At 49.9% G+C, this 21,345-nt stretch overlaps 2 protein-coding genes across 2 annotated transcripts in view; both read right to left on the bottom strand.

The window, feature by feature from the left end:
- Positions 1-2,918: 2,918 nt before the first annotated feature.
- LOC119450713 (gamma-interferon-inducible lysosomal thiol reductase) lies at positions 2,919-3,828 on the bottom strand. The gene has a single exon (XM_037714235.2). The coding sequence runs from the start codon at positions 3,710-3,712 to the stop codon at positions 3,044-3,046; it is 669 nt and encodes a 222-aa protein (XP_037570163.1). The 5' UTR covers positions 3,713-3,828; the 3' UTR covers positions 2,919-3,043.
- LOC119450712 (gamma-interferon-inducible lysosomal thiol reductase-like) overlaps positions 2,919-21,345 on the bottom strand; it is a 65,981-nt gene continuing 47,554 nt past the window's right edge. The window contains exon 2 of the mRNA XM_037714234.2: positions 2,919-2,956. The gene's annotated coding sequence lies outside the window, so the exon portion shown is untranslated. The remainder of the gene's footprint in view (positions 2,957-21,345) is intronic.

Raw genomic sequence — 21,345 nt, 5'->3', positions numbered from 1 at the left:
GTATGTTTTGCGCTCGGCTGTGTAAGATCTTGCTTTGCTCAAATTTTATTTCGACATTATCTTTGTTTGTAAAGTGTCCCGTTTTCTTTTGTATATGCCACCCCTGTTTTGGCTGCCAAAAATCAGCCGCGAGTATCGTCAAATAAATAAATAAATAAATATAAAATAAATATATAAATAAATAAATAAAATGTTAGAATCAAAAGTATGTATAGCGTACCTCAATAACCCAAGCAGGTTAGGTGACTATTTGTAACCCCCCTTTTCAAAGGGGATGCTACTAAATAATAATCATCATCATAACAATAATAATCATCGTCACCATCTCTCGTTTACGCCTCCGGTACCCGGGTAAGAAATTTGCGGAAGAACTAAAACATTCTAATGTCCATAACCTGAAGACCACCATTTTAAGAACAACTTCGGCATAAAATTAAAATGCCCTATTTTTCGCAACCCTGTTATCTGCGAGGAAGACAGAGATAGAGAATAAACTCTGCAGTGGGTGTTCCACTCAGTCCAGGAGTCCACCAGCCTTGGCAGCCCTTATCGCTCGGTCGACCAGTACGAGCTGGCCCATCGAGTCGAAGCTGGACAGCTCTGCATCCCATTGCCTCTTGGTGGGATGTGTTATGGGGGTGAGCTTTGGCGCGCCTACTAAGCGGTAGAGCATCCTTTTGTGTGGCATAAGCGTGTGGCATAGTTTCTACGCCATCGAAATTATGTTTGACCAGTCGCCAATTAAAGGCCGCAAATAGATATTCAACCGCAACAAACTGCAGCACTGAGCGTTATGAAAACACCATATCTTTTCTTTTGCTATAGTCTCACTGTAGCGCCTATAAACAGTGCAGGTATGATTTTTCACGCAAGGAAGAAAGACGTTGAGCTCAAGTACAAGGAGGACACCGGACGAACCTGTATCCAGTGTCCTCCTTCTACTTGGCTTCGCGTTTTTTCCCCTTGCGCGAACCGTCATACCTTCACTACATGCACAATTTCACCCCCAAACCAGCCTACCTAATCCTATAAACAGACGTGCAATAATCTCACATGTGAGAGAGTAATTTGGCTTAGGTGATCAAGAAAGTATTGTCGCGCGCCATTAAGCAATGGCACGAAAGCTCGCTGGAGCATTGTGGTGTTGGCTCTCCGGCTAACGGTGCAAGCCGTATTTCTTCTTGGTATTCAACGTGGCTTACTTGCTTTTGCTTAAGCGTTGCTGCGGCGAAGATTGTGGCATTCGTAAATCATAGAAATGAAGGAAAGACAGAGAGGTGAAGAATTACATTTTGAGAAGATAAGTATATTTGATTTGTCTCGATGTAGGAGTTGTGCGCTTCCATCATAGTGCAGGCTTTCAATTAGGAATTTGCACGCAGAAAGTGCGCTGTTGCAATACTATGTAAAATAACGATAGCCTGGTGCCATGCGTTATTATGTCCCGATGGGACATAATTTTCCGAAGGACAAATGATTTGCACAGCGCTCTTAGTTTTTCCGCCGTGTATGTCTGGTGATCGTCGTACTGCTGTAGTGTGCTTCTCGGTCTCCCCTTTTTCCTTCCCCAGTGTAGGGTAGCCAACCGGGCTCAGTCCTGGTTAACCTCCCTGCCTTTCATTAAATCATTTTCTCTCTCTCTCTCTCTCTCTCTCTCGGTAGTATGAACGGATCATTTTCATTCGCAGGTAATGTGGCCAGACGTATACATAAGACATCGGGACTATCTCACAAAGAAAGCACGACACTTGGGTATTAAAGGTACTATCGACCAAAAAAGCTTACGGACCAAAGGATCTGACAAAAAGCTGAATATCTCCGCAGCCTCAAAACGCAGCCTGGTATTCCCATTTCCAGCCCCTACATTGTGATGTACGGTTTCACTGGCTACTTTTAAAGGCTGCTCGAATATTTAGTGTTTTCTGAGATCCCGTGGTCCGTAAACTTTTTTGGTCGATAGTACACCGCACAAAACGCAGAGCATCTGCCATCAAGAAATATACGGAATAACTTTCATTTGAATATGTAGCATTTATTATTTTTACTCCGTCAGTCACCACCACTGCCGGCATCTATCCGAAGGAACTGGCCTTTTATTTCAAAACGGCTATTTCTAAATATTACTTAAGGTCTTCATAGAAACACCCGGCATAGCTCCGCTTCAATTCAACATGATTCAGATGATAGCGTTGTTCTAGTTCTTTTCTTTACGGTCAGCCTCGTGCAAATTTGGCGCACCTATGGATGTGCACCAAGCAGCGCAACAAAATACCGTCTCACACCGCACCTGCGACGAGTGCTCGTGGGTGCAGAAGACATTCCGTAGACTGCACTCATGGGTCTAGTCGTGGAAGCAAGCTTCACAATTGAACTGATCAAACCAGTCTTACAGGACCTCGAAAGCGTCCCCGTCAACCTATTTGGAAGGTCGGAGTTAAAATTACGTGGGAGTGTGTTAAGTGACGCTCATCAACGCGAGCTCACGCCTGCCTGGAAGTGACTAACTGCTAGCTCGACAGAACACAGACACACGCACAAAAAAACACACAAGAAAGGGAACACCCGGTGTCGCGTACGTCGCGCTTAATCAATGGACGAAACTATAGCAACATTTGTAGAAACACAAAACTGCCTGTTAAGGACACTGCAGTGCAGTTGTTCACTATAAACTGTACAACGATGATGCTTTTGGCGATATAGTTCGAATCAAAATCGTCTAGCAATCACAAAAGGCCGGGAGGAAAATTTGTCGTTTGCAGCACGCAATTATTTACAACATCGCTTCAAAGCCTATGCTTAAAATGGTTGCCTGATTAACTCGCACATTCTCGATGAGTCATTCTACAGTTGATTAGGAACCCATACCTGGTTCTTGCAACTGTAGTACAAGTTTTACGGGGATTCTTCCGAGCATGACGTTTTACTGTATAACGTTTCCGATTTATTCCAGCAGCAGGTTAAGTAACACAATTATTGCAGTGATGTGTCTTCAGAGCAACATCGTACAAGTTGTCCAAATTTTGGGTTGCTGGGTGTATATCAGTCACTGTCGTGCGGCGCAATAATAGGAGCTCGGCTTCTTGCAGATCCTAGGGGCATCTGGCTCGAGAAGCTCGCAGGCGAAACCAAACAGTTCTACCTGCGCCTTCTCTTGAATGGTGGCGTTGTGCGCTCCGTTGACTTCTATCCACGGCACGTACTGGATTGGTGGTTTGTGGTTCCGCGTCCTCTTTCCCATGTCTAACAGAAGCTGCGTACCTTCTGGTCCACTGCTGCATCTGTCCAAGACACCCCAGTCGGTACCCACCTTCTGGGCGCACGGCTTGCCCGCTTTCGTGGGAACGTTCTGGCTAAGCATGCATGCAACGAAGTCTAGAAGCTTTCGGGTCGGGTGGACATACTTGACAGCGCACGTATGTACTTCGTTGATGTAGCACTCATCAGGGCCATGCTGGCAGTGAAATTTGACGGTACCGTTGACGACGTCTATGTGGGCGTTGCCGAAAGGCAAGATATCGACATTGAGGTAGTCTTGGAGCTTGCCGTACGTGGGGTGTAGTTGGTCCAGGATGAAAGAGTGGCAGCCAGGACAAAGTCCCTCGTAGAAGAGCGTGATATTCACGACGTTCTGGGAAGACGCGGAGCACAGCAGAGATGTGACAGCAAACGCTACCACCAGAAGACCCTTTGGTTGTAAACGGGAGGACGGCATTTTGAGCAAGAACTTGCCTTCTAGCTGATACCGTGCGGGCGATTTTCTCTAGGCCGGCAGCGGGGTATAGTTGAGCGTCGCACCAAAGCCGGCGAACGAGTATCTGCTTGGGAACAGACGCCTCTCACCGAGAATATCGCGCCATGGCTCGTATCGAGTGGAGCGATAACCATACATTTTGTCCGTCACCGTATTCACTCCTTTGTGCTCGACACTTGAGAAGAAACGTCCTTGCGAATAGAAAAATCTTGCGATATGTGCTCGCGTAAACAGCTTTCTTTTCCTTCACCTTGCGGACAATTTTACAGGGGTTTCCTGTGCGCCTAGGAAAAAAAAAGTCACAGGCCTGCGCGGCACACGCAGCACAGTCACAGCGTAAGCTGGTTGGGCGGCGCAAGAGTACCTCTCGTAGTTTATCTCTCGCAAGAGTAGCAAGAGTAGTTTCTTCGCCTCGATTTTGACGATAACGGTCTGAACTGTCCTCCCGGCGTCGGCGTCGACGGCGAGCTGTGGCTTCTAAGTTTCTCTGCACAGCAGTCTGCTGAGCCCGATGATGCAAGGTTGTAGCAGCGCACGTAGCTCTACGATTCGCTTCTAGAGCAGCGGTTCGTACCTTGCGAGGAGACGCCATAACGTGTACCGAAGAGGTACCCAGAATACGTGGCGCACATCTAACATCGGGATAGCCTTGATTGCGCGCCTCGTCGGAATCGCATCGCGTCTGAATCGCATCTCTTCGCACGCCGCGGTTGCAGGCACGTTAACTAGATGGCGCCACCATACTGGCGGAGGCTCGGGGCGTCTGCGCCTGCGCGCCTGCCTATGCGCACAGGCGCCGAGGCGTAGGGCGCGTATAAAGGGAATTTTTCTACGGCGTGATAGCAAGCGCTTGCGTGGCTCAGCGGCAAAGTATCCGATTCCCACGCAGCGGGCCTGGGTTCGATCCCGGCGGAGAGCGGGTACTTTTTTCGCAATTCCGGCGATAGCGGCTACGGGGCGGCGGCGGCATCATCGCGACCAGAAACTGCTATTGGAATGAGCCCGTAACAGCATACGCTGTAAAAAGTTTAGGCTGCCCTAATGTTCCCCTTAAGTGTCTTTAATTGCGCTAGCTGCTAGACCTTAGGTTAACGCACGTCATTCTCCTATCACACCCACAGAAGCAACTGACTACGTGTTCCAAATGCGCCGGTGGAGCACGTGTTAGGACACGCACAATGAATGGCACAAACCCACTCAAGCAAAGGCTCACACCCCCGTAAACACGGCTTCCCCATTACGCCGATAGAAGACAAGTGAAATTATACGCTGGAATAATGAGCGGCAATGGAGCCAGCTGTGGAAGAAGACGAGGAACGCGTGAGTTGTGGCACGAGGGCCGCCAGGAAAGCAACGCTCGAGCCATTGCTAATGGTGACAGTTAACCATCATAATGATGAGAAAGACCTGACGGGTAATTGACCCTTTCCTTAACTAAACGTACGCTCCTATATTATATCTATCCTATATAACTCTTAACTTGAACTATTACCTGTTTTCGATGGGACTTAAGTGCGAAACACTTAAAGGGCCCCGGCTGTCGGCTTCGGCGACCGTCGCGCGTGACCGGTCGTGATCACGCTCGAAACGGGGTCAACACAGTTGCAGAATTGATCAAAACCGGTTCAAATTAAACTAACATGATTCAGAATAATTTTGAATACAGAAGAAGAAGAAGAACGTAAACTTTATTGTCAAATCGATAAGATTTGATTCCGTCGTATTTTTAGTGGGTCTGGGCACCCGCCGCGGACGCGGTTCCGAGACCCTGTCTCGAAGCGGCTTCCTCGGCTCGCTGGACGGCCCAGAGCTGTACTGTCAGGTTCGAGCTGAGCAGTGCGGTCTTCCAACGCGAGCGGAGGCTGGCGGTGGAAGAGATGGAGGTGTCGGCACTGCCCGAATTGTTTTATGTCCTGACATTCCCATAACATGTGATTAAGTGTGGCAACCTCACCACAGGATGTGCATCTGTTTCTAGTGTACATGTCTGGATACATGGCGTGCATGAGTCTTGGGTTTATTTAATAACTTATTTTGAATACAGGAATAATAAGATATTAAGCCCTATAATTAGCAGAAACTCATCCAAAACGCTTCCGAAACGCCAGACTGGTTCCAGCACAGCGCAAGAGAGGGCGCCACCACCCCACAAGCGCTCAATTGCTTCTCCCTCCAGCGCTACTTCAGCACCGGCGAATCACAGCTTCGCACTTCTCCAGGTTTCACGTTAGTGGAGCAGCATTAGCGCTGGATTTGAAGTACACAAGCGGGGGTTTGAGCACATATTGGATCTACATTAAGCGCTGCATTTGAGCAGGATTTGAGCTGGATTGGAAATGCACTTGAGCTACATTCAGCGCAAGTTTTCAGTTTTATTGGAACTACATTAAGGGCAGAATTTAAACTACACAAGCGCTGGATTAGAACAACATTATAGCTACATTAAGCGCTGACTTTGAGCAGAATTAGAGTACATTAGGCGCCCATTATTTTTATTATTCTTATGGTTTCGGAGACACCTCCACTTCCAGTTGCCTGAGGCCGACTTCCGGTGTGCTCTTTGAGAAACATATTGTCGCTAGGTGCTAGCCTCATTATATTGTTACGTGTAAGCTGATCCCGAAGCCCATTTACACTATATTTATACGTAGGCTAACAGTGGCCAAGATGGCAACCCTATACTCCAGGGCAACCACACTGTGGCGGCTGTTCCGTATCATCACCAAGGTAAATACACCTGGTAGCCAAGCTTCCATAGAAGCCCATACGTTCAAAACATGGCGGCCTATCGGCGGTTCATGGGGCTTAGAGCCATCTGTGTGAGGAGGAAACAATTCCGGTGGAATAAATAATATTCTGACGTCATATACGTTAAAAACAGAAGTGACGTCATTTTGTTCCCACAGGCGCGAAATTTGTTTTCAGAGGCCTGCCATTAGAGCTGTATATTCAAATGCCCCGCCATTCCACTTGATGGGCGTTCCGAGCTTTCAGCGCGGAAAGCGTTGCAGGAAAAGGTCAGCCGTACGGGTGCCGAAATCGCATCGCTGCACCGAACATACTTTCTTTGGAGGCCGACGAACGCTTTGGGCGTAGATTATGACGAGTGCTCGTTCTTTCGTGGGATGCCAAGCCCATCGGCAAGCGCTGTCGCGCGAAAACAACTAAAGTAAACAAGTATCTGACGGTCTCAACTCACTACTTTTGACTGCACAGGTTAAGAAACAATAAAGCGACCCGCGTCACCTAATTCAGACAAACGTCGACATGCAAAACAAAACAACATGTGAGGAGGGCGTATTGTAATAGGTGAACTTTACAAGCGCGCTTTTCCACGCACTCCAAGAGCTGCATTGCAATGCAAGTGATAGCGGCGTCAACGCCCGCCGCTACCGATGGGCGCTCTCACGTTGGGCGCTGAAAAGAAAGGTATTTATTGATAATGATCAAGTAAAATAGAGTTGTATCTTCTTTTCTTGCCTCGCGTATATAAAATGGATTAGGAATTTTATTTTCGTTGAATGAATCCAACTGCGTCTCGCTTTAATTAAAAAACGCTTTTTTTCTTTCCCAGTGTTTATTACCTCCAAACATAGCCGCGCTTCAATCGCTGCTCCCATAACCACCCTTGCTGATGTCGGTGACAATTGGTTCTGAACCGCTTTTCGCCCGAAGCTTCGCGACCTATGTGGATCGACCTTGTAATCACCCACTGCGGTAAAAGCACCGTCCCGGTGCTTAAGCTACACATCCGCGATGAAAGGTGTGTGATATGGCTTGAGTCTCGCTACGTGAACGATGTCACTTGCAGCTAACAACGACGCTGAGAGGTCGGCGGGAATGATTTCATATGTGACATCAGTCACTTGTCGCACGACACGGTATGGACCGGTGTAACGCTACAGCAGCTTTTCAGTAGGCCTACACGGCGGATGGGCGACCCGAGAAGCACCAGAGAACCCGGAGAAAAGTGGAAGTCGCGATAGTGGCAATCGTAGAGGCGTCGCTAATACTCCTGGGAAGCCTGGAGACGGGTGCGGGCGAGCTGCCGCACGTGGTCGGCGCATGCGATCGCGTCGCGGGCGTATTATGTGGCTGAAAGTGCGGGCGATAAAACGATGACGTCGTGCAGATAGCACAAACAGGTGCGCCACTTGAACCCCTGAAGCAAAGAGTCCATCATTCCTTGGAAGGTGGCCGGCGCGTTACAGAGGCCGAAAGACATCACCTTGAAGTGATAAAGGCCGTCAAGGTTAACAAATGCAGTCATCTCTCGGTCCATGTCGTCGACGGTAATCTGCCAAAATCCGGACAGCAGGTCGATAGAAGAAATATAGGTGGCACCATACAGACACTCTAAAGCGTCATCAACACGTGGCAAAGGGTAAACGTCCATTTTTATGATTTTGTTCAGGTGGCGATTATCTACACAAAAGCGTCACGTTCCAATTTTCTTTTCTGTAGCGAAGCTGTTAAAGCTGCAGGGGAAATGTCCGAAGTACGCAGAAAACTCCACGCCGTCGCCTAGCAACAACCCAGCCACAGCTGCGCACCACCTGGCCCAACCTCGCCTAGATGCACATGCGTCGAAGCAGTAGCGATGACGTCACCTCGCGTTGCCTAGTAACCGCCGGCGTAGGTGCGCGCTGGCTTCGCCCGATATAGGGTGCCTCGATGCCAGCGCCGACGGCGGCGCTGGCATCGAGGCACCCTAGCCCGATACAGACAAGGCTCAGCTCCCGCCAGCTGCACGCTACAGCGCATGCGCCGTGACGACATCCCGGCGTGTCGTTTGCTGCGCGCCGCCCGTACACTGTGCATACCTTTCACTCAGTGTGCATGCGCTTGGCCTCGAAGTTTGCCGTATGTATATCGCGTTTGAATGTATATGGCGTTCAGGCAACGGCCAGGGTCTTCTTCTAGTTAGTGTCCCCTTCTTGTTTCCCTTCACCGTAACATCACCCTCCCAGTGGGGTTAGCCTGGCACCGTGAACAACATCGCTGATGACGTTGGGAGGCACTGAAGGCTGACCGACTGGGGCGATCTCGTATGTCACGTCGGACAGTTGACGTACGATCTTGTACAGACCAGAATAACGGGAAAGTAGTTTTTCCGACAAGCCGACACGAGGTGACGGCGTCCAGAAAAGGACAAGGGAACCAGGTGAAAAATGGTGGTCTAGGTGCCGAAGGTCGTAGCGTCGCTTTTGAGAAGCTTGCGAGACTGTGAGGCCTCTCGGGCCTTGACGGCTAAAGCAATAGCATCTCGAGCGTAACCAGTGCTGGGTGATTGTACTGCGGCCATACAAAAGGTAAAATGGTGAGAATCCGGCAGTGTCGTGACGGGACGAGTTGTATGCGAAAGTGATGCATGGTCAAGCGACGTCCCAGTCGCGGTGAACGTCGGAAACGTACATGACCAGCGTTTCAGTTAGGGTGCGGTTGAGTCGTTCGGTGAGGCCGTTCGTTTGAGGGTGGTATGCGGTAGCAAGTTGGTGTTCTGTAGAACAGGAGCAGAGCAGATCATCGACGACCTACGAAAGAAAGTAGCGGCCGCGATCCGTGAGTAACTGGCGAGGGGCGCCGTTATGCAGGATGACGTCGTATAGTAAGAAGTCGGCTACATCTGTAGCGCCGTTTCTTGGCATCACTCGTGCGATGGCATATGTCGTGGCATAATCTGTTGCTACAGCAATCCATTTGTTTGTGTTAATAGAAATTGGTTGTTAATAGAAATGTGTTTGTGTGTTAATAGAAATTGGAAAGGGGCCAAGGAGGTCGAGGCCCATACGCAAGAAGGGCTCTGTAGGAATATCAATTGGTTGAAGCAAACCAGCAGGAGGCATAGCAGGCGTCTTCCGGCGCTGACACAGGTCGCAAGAAGCGACATAGCGGCTCACAGAGCGATAAATGTCGGGCCAGAAGAAGCGGCACCGCAGGCGGTCGTAAGTACGAGTTATGCCCAAATCTCCAGCAGTAGGAGCGCCCTCAAGTCGCTGGAGCACGGCCAGTCGAAGGTGCGTTGGAACGATAGGTGGAGCTCCGGGCAATCAGGACGAACACTACGATGGTATAAAGTTCCATCGCGCAAGGTGAACATCCGGAGGAACGGGTCATTAGGCGAGGAGCTTAGGCGTTCCATAAGTATTCGAAGAAAAGGATCTTGGCTTTGCTCGTCGCCAGTATGGAGAAAGCCGGAGAGGGACAGAATAGTCCGAGTCTGTATCGGTATCGTCCGGTTGATGCACGGGATTGCGGGCCAGGCAGTCAGCGGCTTTATGCAGGCGCCCTGATTTATACATAATAGAAAATCTATATCTTGTAGACGCAATGCCCAACGTGCAAGTCGTCCAGTTGGGTCCTTCAAAGACGAGAGCCAGCAAAGGGCGTAATGATCGGTTACGACGTAGAAGCTCCGACCGAAAAGGTAAGGCCGAAACTTCGCGACCGCCCATACGAGCGCGAGACATTCCCTCTCAGTAATGGAGTAATTTCGCTCGAGCGTGGAAAGCAGGCGGCTGGCGTAAGCAATGACACGGTCTTGGCCCTGTTGACGTTGAGCGAGGACAGCGCCTATGCCATGACCACTCGCGTCAGTTCGCACATCAGTGGGCGCAGAAGTGTGAAAGTGTGACAGAATCGGGGAAGCTGTAAGCCGCTCGATCGGGGTAGAGAAGGCTTTCGCCTGCAGTGGTCCACAATAGAAAGAGAGATCTTTCTTAAGAAGGTCAGTGAGAGGGCGAGCGATGTCGGCAAATTTTTTCACAAATCACCGGAAATAAGAGCATAAGCCTAGAAAACTACGGACATCGTTTGTTGAACAAGGTAGAGGAAAATTTCGCACGGCGTTGTGAACCTTATGCGGATCAGGTTGGATTCTGGCGGCGTTTACGAGATGGCCGAGCATGGTAATTTCACGGCGACCGAAATGGCACTTGGAGGAGTTTATCTGAAGGCCAGCCCTGCGAAACACGGAAAGTATGGTCGTGAGGCGCTTCAGGTGGCTCTCAAAATTCTACGAAAACACAATCACAACGTCGAGGTAACAGAGGCATGTGGGCCACTTCAAGCCGCGCAGGAGAGAGTCCATCATGCGTTCGAATGTAGCTGGCGCATTCCATAACCCAAAGGGAATGACTTTAAATTGCTACAGACCGTCCGGTGTGACGAAGCGGTTTTCTTGTGGTCCATCTCATCGACGCTAATCTGCCAATAGCCGGAGGGGAGGTCAATTGATGAAAAATATTGTGATCCGTGAAGGCAGTCAAGAGCGTCGTCAATGCGAGGCAGGGGATAAACATCTTTCTTTGTTATCCTGTTGAGGTGACGGTAGTCAACGCAGAAGGACCACGAGTTGTCTTTTTTCTTTACTAAGACAACCGGTGATGCCCACGGGCTACTGGAAGGTTCAATGATGTCCTTGTTCATCATCTTGTCGACCTCTTTCTTTATGATGGCCCTATCTGTTGGGGAGACACGATATGGCCGCCTATGAATGGGACTGGCATCACCGGTGTTGATGCGATGCGTGACAACAGATGTCTGACCAAGTGTACGGTCGTCCAAATCAAAGATATCCCGATAAGATGACAAGGGGTGACGAAGAGCTGTTGTTTGCTCGGAAGGAAGGTCAGGGGCAATCATCTTACAAACATCGTCCGCAGGCGTCGAGCAGGAAGGAGTGGGTGACAAAGGTCCGTTGGTACTGAGGAAGGATTCAGAGGCCAAAGAAGAAATCTCAAATTCTTCCAAATGAGTGATAAGTGCTATGGCGATACTGTGTGGCAGCACATGCGTCGAAAATCAAAATTTGAGAATGGGCACGCGAGCGCAGTTTTCGAGAATCCGGATTAAGGTGCTCGGTACTGGCAATATTGCGTGACAAAAACACGTCAGTAAGCGGCGACATGACCTACTCGCCATCAGGTACGGGAGGACAGGGCGTCAGGAGGATACTTGTAGCCGCCTGTGGAGACAGCCTTGCAAACTCAGCAAAAGATAAGCAGGGTGAAGCACACGTTGTTGCATCGGCAGTAAGCGGCAGATCCAACTGTACAACACCTGTGGAACAGTCAATTTGGGCAGAGCGTTTCGAAACAAAGTCGAGGCTGAGAATTAAGTCGTGCTGACAGTGCTCAAGCACGATAAATAAAACAACGCTATAATGACTCTCAATGGTCACACGTGCTGTGCACATTTCAAGAACAGGTGAAGTACTCCCATGATGCTGATGCTGATGATGATTTATTGGCATCCCCTTTGAAACGGGGTGGCGACAAATAGTCACCTAGCCTGCTTGATTTCATCAGGTATACTAGACATGTTCTTTATCTAGCATTTTTGTATACCTCTCATTATTCTTTTTCAAAAATTTACCTTGTAACACTACCTATGATTTTAAGAGATCAGGTCGTATCCATCTTTTGCCTGCTTTTTTTCCACCAGTACTCTAATCGTCTCTTGCTTATCTCTACGGCTTATCGGTTGATGTTTCCCTCCACTTTAAACCCAAGCGCTTCTGTGAGTTGCACTTACCTACGGTTCTCGCATTCCATTAGGATGCGTTGAGTGGTCTCTGGATCTTTGCTGCAGCATACATATGCCTCATCTAGTTCCGAATATTTGCTCCGGTATGTTTTGGTCCTTAGACAACCAGCTCGAGCCTCAAATAGCAAGGCACTGTCCTGTGTGTTATCGTACAGATTTTCCTTTCTAATTTCTTTCTCGTCATTCTTGTAAATCTCCATTTTCCTTTTTGTTTCCATTCTTTGCATCCAATTCCCGGTCTCTATTTCTCTCACTATCTTTCTGATGACTCCTGGTTGTCTATTTACAGTTTCGATTATCCTGTACTTGGTTGCCAACTTCCTTGACCTCTTCCTCCATTCTGTGTCCACGCTTTTCATGTAGAGATACTTGCGCACTTTAGCCGCCCATTCATTTTCATCGATGTTCCTGAGCCTTTCTTCAAACCTAATTTTGCTCTGTGCTTCTCTGACTTCAAAAGAGGCCGTACCGGCGACTTGCACTTTGCGCGGTACGGCGGGCGTCAGAACCTTTTTGAGCCTTCGGCGGAGAGCTGCGCTCCTGTGTCAACGAGAGATGTAACAGGAACACCATCAATTTCAATGTCCAGTAGGTTTCCGCGTGTAGGCAGGGTCAACAGAGGATTTGGGGGCGGGGTCGGAGTTGCAGCTTCACCTCCGGGAGCTGCACCGCCTAGTTTCCCGAAGGGAAGCGACCGGTTGCAGACGAGGACGAAGAGCGTTGGACGAGAGGCGAACGGGACCGACGGCCTTGCGGAGACAGGGAGTGGCTGGATCTTGGTGGATCACTGTCGGCGTTGATGTTCCTTGGCGGCGTGTAGGGCGAGAAAGTGCGATTGTCTGGTACTTGGTGGTAGCGACTAGGAGACGGCCACCGAGGAAGCGACGAGCAGCGGTTACGGCAATGACGGGCGATGTGTGCAACACCGGAACAATCAAAACAGATGGGTCTATCATCCGCTGTGCGCCAGTCAGCTGGGTTGCGACGGAGTGGCGGAAAGCTTTGCGTCTGGGAACGAGCGGGCGGAGAAATCTGGTAGGTGTTCATATGGAGGACCGAGCAGAGTGATGGAATGCCCAAACTCGCTATTTCCTCCCGAACGACCGCTTGTATAAGCGAGATAGCGGGCACGCTTTCCCGACAGTCGGAACGAACTGGAGCCGGAGCCATGGCCTCAAGCTCACGGCGAACGATGCGCGTTATATCTTCCGGTTCTGTCGGCTGAACGAACCGTGGTGGGTCTTCGCACGAAGATGTCGCGGCGGTATTGGGCAATCTGTCGAAATTTTGAGGGACGCGCCGGCCCTTCGCTTGTTCGCAGCGCCGGCACTCCTTTATAATTGCGTACACAGTGGCACAATCCTTACACATCAGGAGACTGAAGGCATCATCTGCAATACCTTTTAGTATGTGACCAATCTTGTCTGCTTCGGTCATGTTGTTATCAGTCTTGCGACAGAGAGCCAGCACATCCTGTATGTACACGACAGAGGATTCTGTGGACGTCTGAGCGCGGCACGCAAGTTATTTTGTTGCTGCCAACTGACGACCGGCAGGTCTGCCACACAGGTCTCGTATTTTTTTTGCAGACATTCCAGCTTGTTAGGTCAGCTTCATGCGTATCTTACCATTGCTTCGCAGTTCCTTTCGGATAAAACATGAAGTTTGCTAGCATCATTGTTGGATCCCACCTGTTGTTGTCGCACACTCGCTCACACATCGCAAACCAATCCTCGACGTCGGCGTTGTCCGTGCCTCAAAATGTCCCCGGGTGCCGCAGGTGAGTGGGGATGACCGTTGACATGGACTGCTGAGGCGTTGTCGGTTGTATCGGCCGATCTGCCAATGTGGCGGCAGGTAGATGACGTTCGCTGCGAAGTTCCGTGATTGTATCCCGCACCTTTCACCAAAATGTTGCAATAAGAAAGCAGCCCCACGAGTGTAAAAAAATGTATATTTACAAGCGATGTATATGGCGCTCAGGCAACGGCCAGGAGTCTTCGTCTTCCTCTAGTTAGTGTCCCCTTCTTCCTTGCATTCGCCATTACAATATATATATATATATATATATATATATATATATATATATATATATATAGTGACGTCTCCACGCTTTAGGTATAAAAAACGCAGACCGGACGAGCAACTCATTGAGTTCAGTCTAAGACTGCCATGGGTAGACCACGGAAATTAAAGACGCAAGAAGTACAGCGTTAATACAATGCTTGAACATGTGTGGTGTTTGATACAGCCTCGCTGAACATTCACGTTCGCAGGGCGGGATGGCTAGAGCACTGCACGGGCCCGGGCTTACCCGAAAGCCCGGGCCCGGCCCGGCCCGTGGGCCGGGCCGGGCCGGGCTCGGGCACGGCGTGTGCTTTTTGACCCGGGCCCGGGCCGGGCTCGGGTTTTTTGACGCGGGCCCGGGCCGGGCTCGGGCTTTCTGCAAGTTATTCTCGGGATTCTCAACTCTGAAAAACATGTATTTTTCGGTCTCGGGCCGGGTTCGGGCCGGTTTCGAGTCGGGCTCGGGCCGGTCTCGGGCTTAGGGTAAAGGGGCGGCGGGCCGGGCCGGGCGGGTAACGTAGATTATTTCCAGGCCCGGGCCGGGCCCGGGTCTCGCCATAAAAGTTTTGATCGGGCTCGGGCGGGCCGCTCAATGTGAAAACGGGCCCGGGCCGGGCCCGGGCCCGGTCCGCAAAAATCGGCCCGTGCAGTGCTCTAGGGATGGCGGCCAAATTTTTTTACAGCGGAGCTGCTTAAGCTTTTGGTTTCCCCGCGTAGCGTTCGTAAATACTTGTCTAACGATGGCGTCACTGCACACAGCTGCGCCTCGCTTCACCTTGCGATAGCCAATCGATAGCCAATCAATAGCAAATTGATAATCGATCAGTACTCAATGAATTCTGGTAAATGCTGGGGATTACTTGTTCGTACTTAGCCTAGCCCAATTACGTGGCCAATACCTTGTGATAGTCAATGGAGAGCTAATCAATCGCTAATAAATAATTGATCAATAATCAATAAATTCTGGAAAATTATGGGGAAGAATTGGTAGTGCTTAGCTTAGCCCAAATACATGGCCAATACCTTGCGATATCCAATCAATAGCTAATCGATAATCGATCAATAAACAATAAATTTCAGGACAGCATAACCCATAAGGCTAGGGCCAGCTAGGTGCCGATAAGCTCCACTGTTTCTTTAGCCTTGCGCCACACTAGTGGCGCCAGGCTAAATGAGTGCAAGCTCCACACATTTTGTTTTATCTGATTTCTTCATTTCATTTAGAAAAAAAAGGCTGGAGGGAGATCTCATTACTAGGATGGCCTCAGCATAAACTAACGTGCGATTATAAATATCGCGCACGCAGTAGCGACTACCTATGAGTTATTCTATAGTAAACGGTTTCTATCACTCAGCTGACTCAGTACTTGTTCGGAAGTGATAACTGCATGGACAGGACACTATGCTGCGCCACATTTCCTTGCTTCACCTAGAAGAATGTGACTCGACCAAAACAGTCGCAGCCACCCCAATAAAGTGCTAATACCATAAAAAAGGAAGGTCTAACGGTCTCCTATTACAGCACAAGTAACATTGGTAATATCAAAAACCAGAGCCAAGACGGAGACACATCAGGCAAGCCAGAATATGCGGAAGAATATTTTTTTTTCTTTAAGACGAAGTTTGTCGTAGCAAGTAACCACTTTTCCGTATTGAGTATGTTTCATGGCATGATACTCTTCTTACTGTTACTATTACTGTTAGTGTTACTATTAATACTTAATTAATTAGTACTTTGTTTTTGTACAAATCAAGATTGTACAATGTGGACATTTTTATTTAACGGAACTGCTCTTCATATTTGTAAAACATTTTGTTGTTCATTTACTAACGTGAACACTGTTCCCAATCCACCCAGCACGAGCAGGGTGGATTCACCCAGCCCGAGCAGGGTCAGGAGGTTAACCTCCTCCTTTTGTCCTGAACCATGGGCAATGCCTTGTATTGTACAAAAATGAATAAATGAAAATAAAAATGAAATACACAGGGTTTTTCAGCGAACGCTTTCAAATTTCTGTGAGAGCTAGGAACTAGGCATTATGCGATTGAATTGAACCCAGGTGCACAAACGTGGCACCTGGGTTGCCTGTGGCAGATAGCACAATTTTAGTACATGAGCTGGTCTCCTCGAAGAGACATATAAAGATTGTGTTCGACAATAAAAAGTAAACAAAAATAAAAATATTTAAAACAATAAATTAAGCCCTGCCTGCTGCACCTAAGTATTGCAGGGTGCCAAATTGGAAAAATAAAAAGGACGGTAGTCAAATAATTTTGTGTGTTGTAAAAAAAAAGGGGGGGGGCGGAGTCTACCACCTGTGAAACCACGGCCAAGGGAGCGGATGGCTGCGGGATTTATTGAAAATTATGCATAAATTGCAATAATACATAATATTGTCACGAGCGGCGATCCTGTGGTCAGTGCTTGGACGATGACGACGACGACGGCATGGCTTTCTGGTGCACGCGCTCTCCTGAATCATTGCTGTAGCGTTGTGCGCCTTACCTTGTAAATATATCCATTGTTTATATAACTCCCCGCAACATCTTTGATGGAGGTGCGGGGTAAGCTCGCTACAACACCAGGAACTGGATCTTCGCAGCGGACGGCGCGTTGCTGCCACCACAATGACCGACCAAGCGACCCTAGTGTGAGTAAGACCCGTCACCGGTCATTCTCTTGCACCCTCGTGATCCCGGGACATTCAACGGCACAAGCGCCGTGGACGTCTATGAATGGCTGGCAATGTATGAGCGCGTCCGCCACACTAACAAGTGGGACCCGACGATAAAGCTTGCGAAAGTCATCTTCTATTTGCGGGGCACTGCGCGACTCTGGTTCGAGACGCATGAGGCAGATCTGACAAGTTAGGAGGCCTGTAAGCAGAAATTACGCGATCTATTTGGCAGACCTATCGGACGACAACTAGCGGCCAAGCAGGAACTCGCAATTCGTGCTCAGACGTGCACAGAACCGTATATCTTGTATATTCAGGACGAGTTGTCTCTGTGCCACAAATTCGACAAGGACATGCCTGAAGCGGACAAAGTGGGACACATACTGAAAGGCATAGCCGATGACGCATTCAGTCTGCTACTGTGTAAAAACTGCTCTACAGTGGAGTCGGTCATCGCTGAATGTCGTCGTTTTGAGCAGGCCAAAAGTCAACGTATCACTCACCGCTTCGACCAAATTCCCAATACGGCTGTCACGTCATCATGCGAATGTTTAGCCACGCTTCGGCAAGCGCAAGCTCCAGAAAACGTCACCAGGATCGTCCGTCGCGAACTCGAGGCCATGGCACCCGTTACCCTTCATGACGGTATGCAAACCAACAACCTGGCTACAATTTTGCTAATTCAGGCCGTGGTTCGCCAAGAGGTCGTGAATATTGGCATTTTACCCGCCTTTGATAACGGTAATGCTGCTACCAATCGCTTGCAAGAGTACTCATTTTCTGTGTTCTACAAATCAGGGCGGCTTCACCAAGACGCCGACTGCTTGTCGCGATACCCGGTTGATCCCCCTGATACACTGGAAGATGAACCTGACACCTTCGTTCTGGCCATTACAGACTTCGTCCACATAGCTGACGAACAGCGCCGCGACTTATCTGTGCGCCTTTTTATAGACGGTCTCAACTCACCACACCCTGACCCTTCCCTACGGATGTTTGTGCTCCACAACGACACCTTACACCGCTACAGCGCCCGGCCTGACGGCGCTGAGCTCTTGCTTGCTGTTCCCGCGCATCTTCGCTCTACTGTTTTGCGCCACCTTCACGATGCACCGACGACCGGACACCTAGGCGTGTCACGCACGTATGATCGCATTCGTAGGCGCTTCTTGTGGCCTGGTCTCTACCGTTCTGTGCGACAGTACGTTGCGGCTTGTGACCTCTGCCAGAGACGCAAGACTCTTGCCCTACTGCCTGCTGGCAGCCTTCAGCCCCTCGATATCCCTGATGAACCATTTTTCCGGGTGGGACTCGATCTTCTAGGGCGTTTCCCCATGTCAACCACTGGCAATAGATGGGTTGCAGTCGCTACTGACTACGCAACGCGGTACGCTGTTACATGAGAACTTCCCGCCAGCTGTGCTACTGATGTAGTCGATTTCATTCTTCACGACGTCATCCTGCGCCACTGTGCTCCTCGTCAGTTAATCACGGACCGCGGCCGCTGCTTCCTTTCGAACGTAGTCGACGACATTCTTCGTTCTTCCTCGACCAATCACAAGTTCACCACTGCGTACCATCCACAGCCAAACGGCCTTACTTAACACCTCATACGTACTCTCACAGATATGCTTGCTATGTACGTGTCTCAGGACCACCGAGACTGGGACATTAACTTGCCTTTTGTGACCTTCGCCTACAACTCTTCTCGTCACGACACAGCTGGCTACTCACCTTTTTATCTACTGTTTGGCTACGACCCACCATTGCCTATGGACACCATACTTCATGCTAACGCAGACACATCCTCTGCCTATGCTCGTGATGCTTTTACCCGTGCTGACATCGCCCATCAGGTTGCCCGCGATCACTTGTCGGCTTCACAGATCAATCAAAAATGTCTCTATGACCTCCGACTCCGGGAGGTGAACTTCTCTCCAGGATCGCTCGTCTTGCTGTGGTTCCCGTCACGTCGCGTTGGCCTATGTGAACAACTCCTCTCCCGTTATGCTGGCCCGAGGTGACGGCTTCCGAACGTTAACCTCGGATGCTCTGCTGAGGCCCATGAAGAACGATGTGAGCATGCTACCGCTGACCAACAACATAGACGCGAACGCCAGAGACGAAAGAAGAATCGGGAACTCAACGAACGCAGCCGCAGCCACCACCGTCGTGAAAGAGACCGCTCTGCAAGCCTTTCAATGACGGCCAGCACGGTATCAAAACGAACGCGGCGCGACTCTTTCACGTCATCGGTCTACGAAGATGCGTCCGCCCTTTCCAGCGACGAAGACAACATGCAAACGCAAGCAGTACCGATGTCTTCAAGCCAACAATCTGATGTGACAACGCCACGACAAAAAGAGACTGTACCGCCCGCGTCTCAAGAACTGTTTTCTTACGCATCCTTAGCTGAAAAGCTAGAGGCCAGTCGAGACGCCGGAGGCTTCTTCCAGGACGTGTTCGACGATTACGGCGACGGAGGAGCGTGGAAAGTGCAACAGCGTAAGCACAACCAAACACGGCCCGAGAAGGAAACACTACCAGAAGCTTTCGTGCTGGTCGTGAAACCAGGGGTAAATGTGGCGCTCACGACTGTATCAAGCAAGGACCTCCACCGAAACTTCGTGACGGCCACATCCGCTGCCGTCAACACCAGACCTTTGACGTACGCATTACAACCAGCACCTAACACCATAAGATTGCTCGTTTACGACAAGAGGCAAGCTGACGGGCTTCTCAAGCTTTCGCAACTTGAAGTGAACCGCGGGCAGATACCAGTGCAAGTCTATCAGGCACCCGGCCGAGACATGTGCCGAGGCGTAATATACAACGTCGACCGCAATGAAACGAAGGCTGAACTCCGCGCAGCCCTGACCTGTGAGCACCGACGTATCCTTGACGCGCGCCCAATGGGAAAGCGTGGGACATGTTCGCTGACATTTGAAGGACGCCACCCCCCTAACACTGTTGTTTACTACGGCCGCATCACCCGGGTTTCAATTTACGAACCTAAAAGCATTGTGTGTAAACGATGTCATCGCTTTGGACATAAAAAGGATATCTGTCCGAACGAAGCGGTATGCCCTACATGCGGCAAGACACACAAAGGAAGCAGTGCTGGAGATGAATGCAAACAGACAACGCCCAAGTGCCGAAACTGTGAAGAAGAAGGTCACACGGCTACTGACCCGAAGTGTCCAGCGAAACTGAAGTCAGACGCAAACCTCGCTAAGAAAATCCGCTCACGGCCCCGCTCTCGTCGTAAAAGGACATGACGTGCACCGATCGAGAAGCCTCCGCACAAATGTCCAGCCCCATGACGTTAAATCGACGCAGCACCGACTTGAGGACGAGAACGTCTCAACGCAGCCACGTACCTTGAAGGAAGCAGTGAACGAGATTGTTTCAAAGAACTGCGCACAAACGACTGCGAGAGGAAGCGGCTCAAAACCTCAGCTACGCAGGAGCACTCAAGCAAACTCGACCAAGTGCTTCTAAGCCGGCGAACGTTTCGCATTGTACCACCCCGATGCCACCTTCACCATCGCAGCTGGTCGACCTATCGAAAGATAGTGTCGAAGCTGAGGTCGCAGAACTCGTACGACAGAACGCCGAACTGCGGCGGAAGTTAGAAGAGAATGAAAAAAGGCATGCATCTCTACTCGAACGGCTTCGCTCCAAGCGGCGGTAGCAGCCATGTAATCCGCAGAAACCCACTAAAACGCAAAAACCAGCCTCTACTACCATAACACAGCAGACGTACCTGGCTCTGCTGGTACAACAAATTTTGCATCCTCTCCTCCAATCGCAGGAGCAGCACTTCCAGCGACAATATGGCTTGCTCCAGCAGCTCTTCGCCTCGCGTCAGTAGCCACCCAGCTTCGCGTACAGCTCTCGACGGTCCTACTCCGCACGTGCTACAGTGGAATTGTCGGGGTCTGGGAACCTGTGCGGTGGAACTGAACCTCTTGTTTGACTGTGTCGGACGCCCTCTTGCGCTTCTACTGCAAGAGACCAATGGTACAGATCAGACACTACGAAAGTTCAATGGTTATTACCAACCGTCAATAGAGCATCGAAACAGGAAACGGCACCGGACCCCGCAGCCCAATGGTATCGCCAGTGCAACCGACGAAATTGTGATACGGGGACAAGCGGCGGTATTTGTGCGCACAGACATTCCGCAAACACAGATTGACACATCTAAGCATTCGACTGCCGTGCAGGAAGTGGTAGCTGTCCGTTGCAAGATCGCAAAGTGCAATGTAGTACTGGTATCGGTATACATGCGCCCGGAAG

The sequence above is a fragment of the Dermacentor silvarum genome, chromosome 4, assembly GCF_013339745.2.
Source record: "Dermacentor silvarum isolate Dsil-2018 chromosome 4, BIME_Dsil_1.4, whole genome shotgun sequence".
NCBI lineage: Eukaryota > Metazoa > Arthropoda > Arachnida > Ixodida > Ixodidae > Dermacentor > Dermacentor silvarum.
The sequence above is the reverse complement of the archived record's forward strand: the minus strand, read 5'-3'. Positions and strand labels throughout refer to the sequence as shown.

Coding starts and splice junctions, on each gene's coding strand:
- LOC119450713 (XM_037714235.2), bottom strand. CDS start 3,712: ATGCCGTCCTCCCGTTTACAACCAAAGGGTCTTCTGGTGGTAGCGTTT.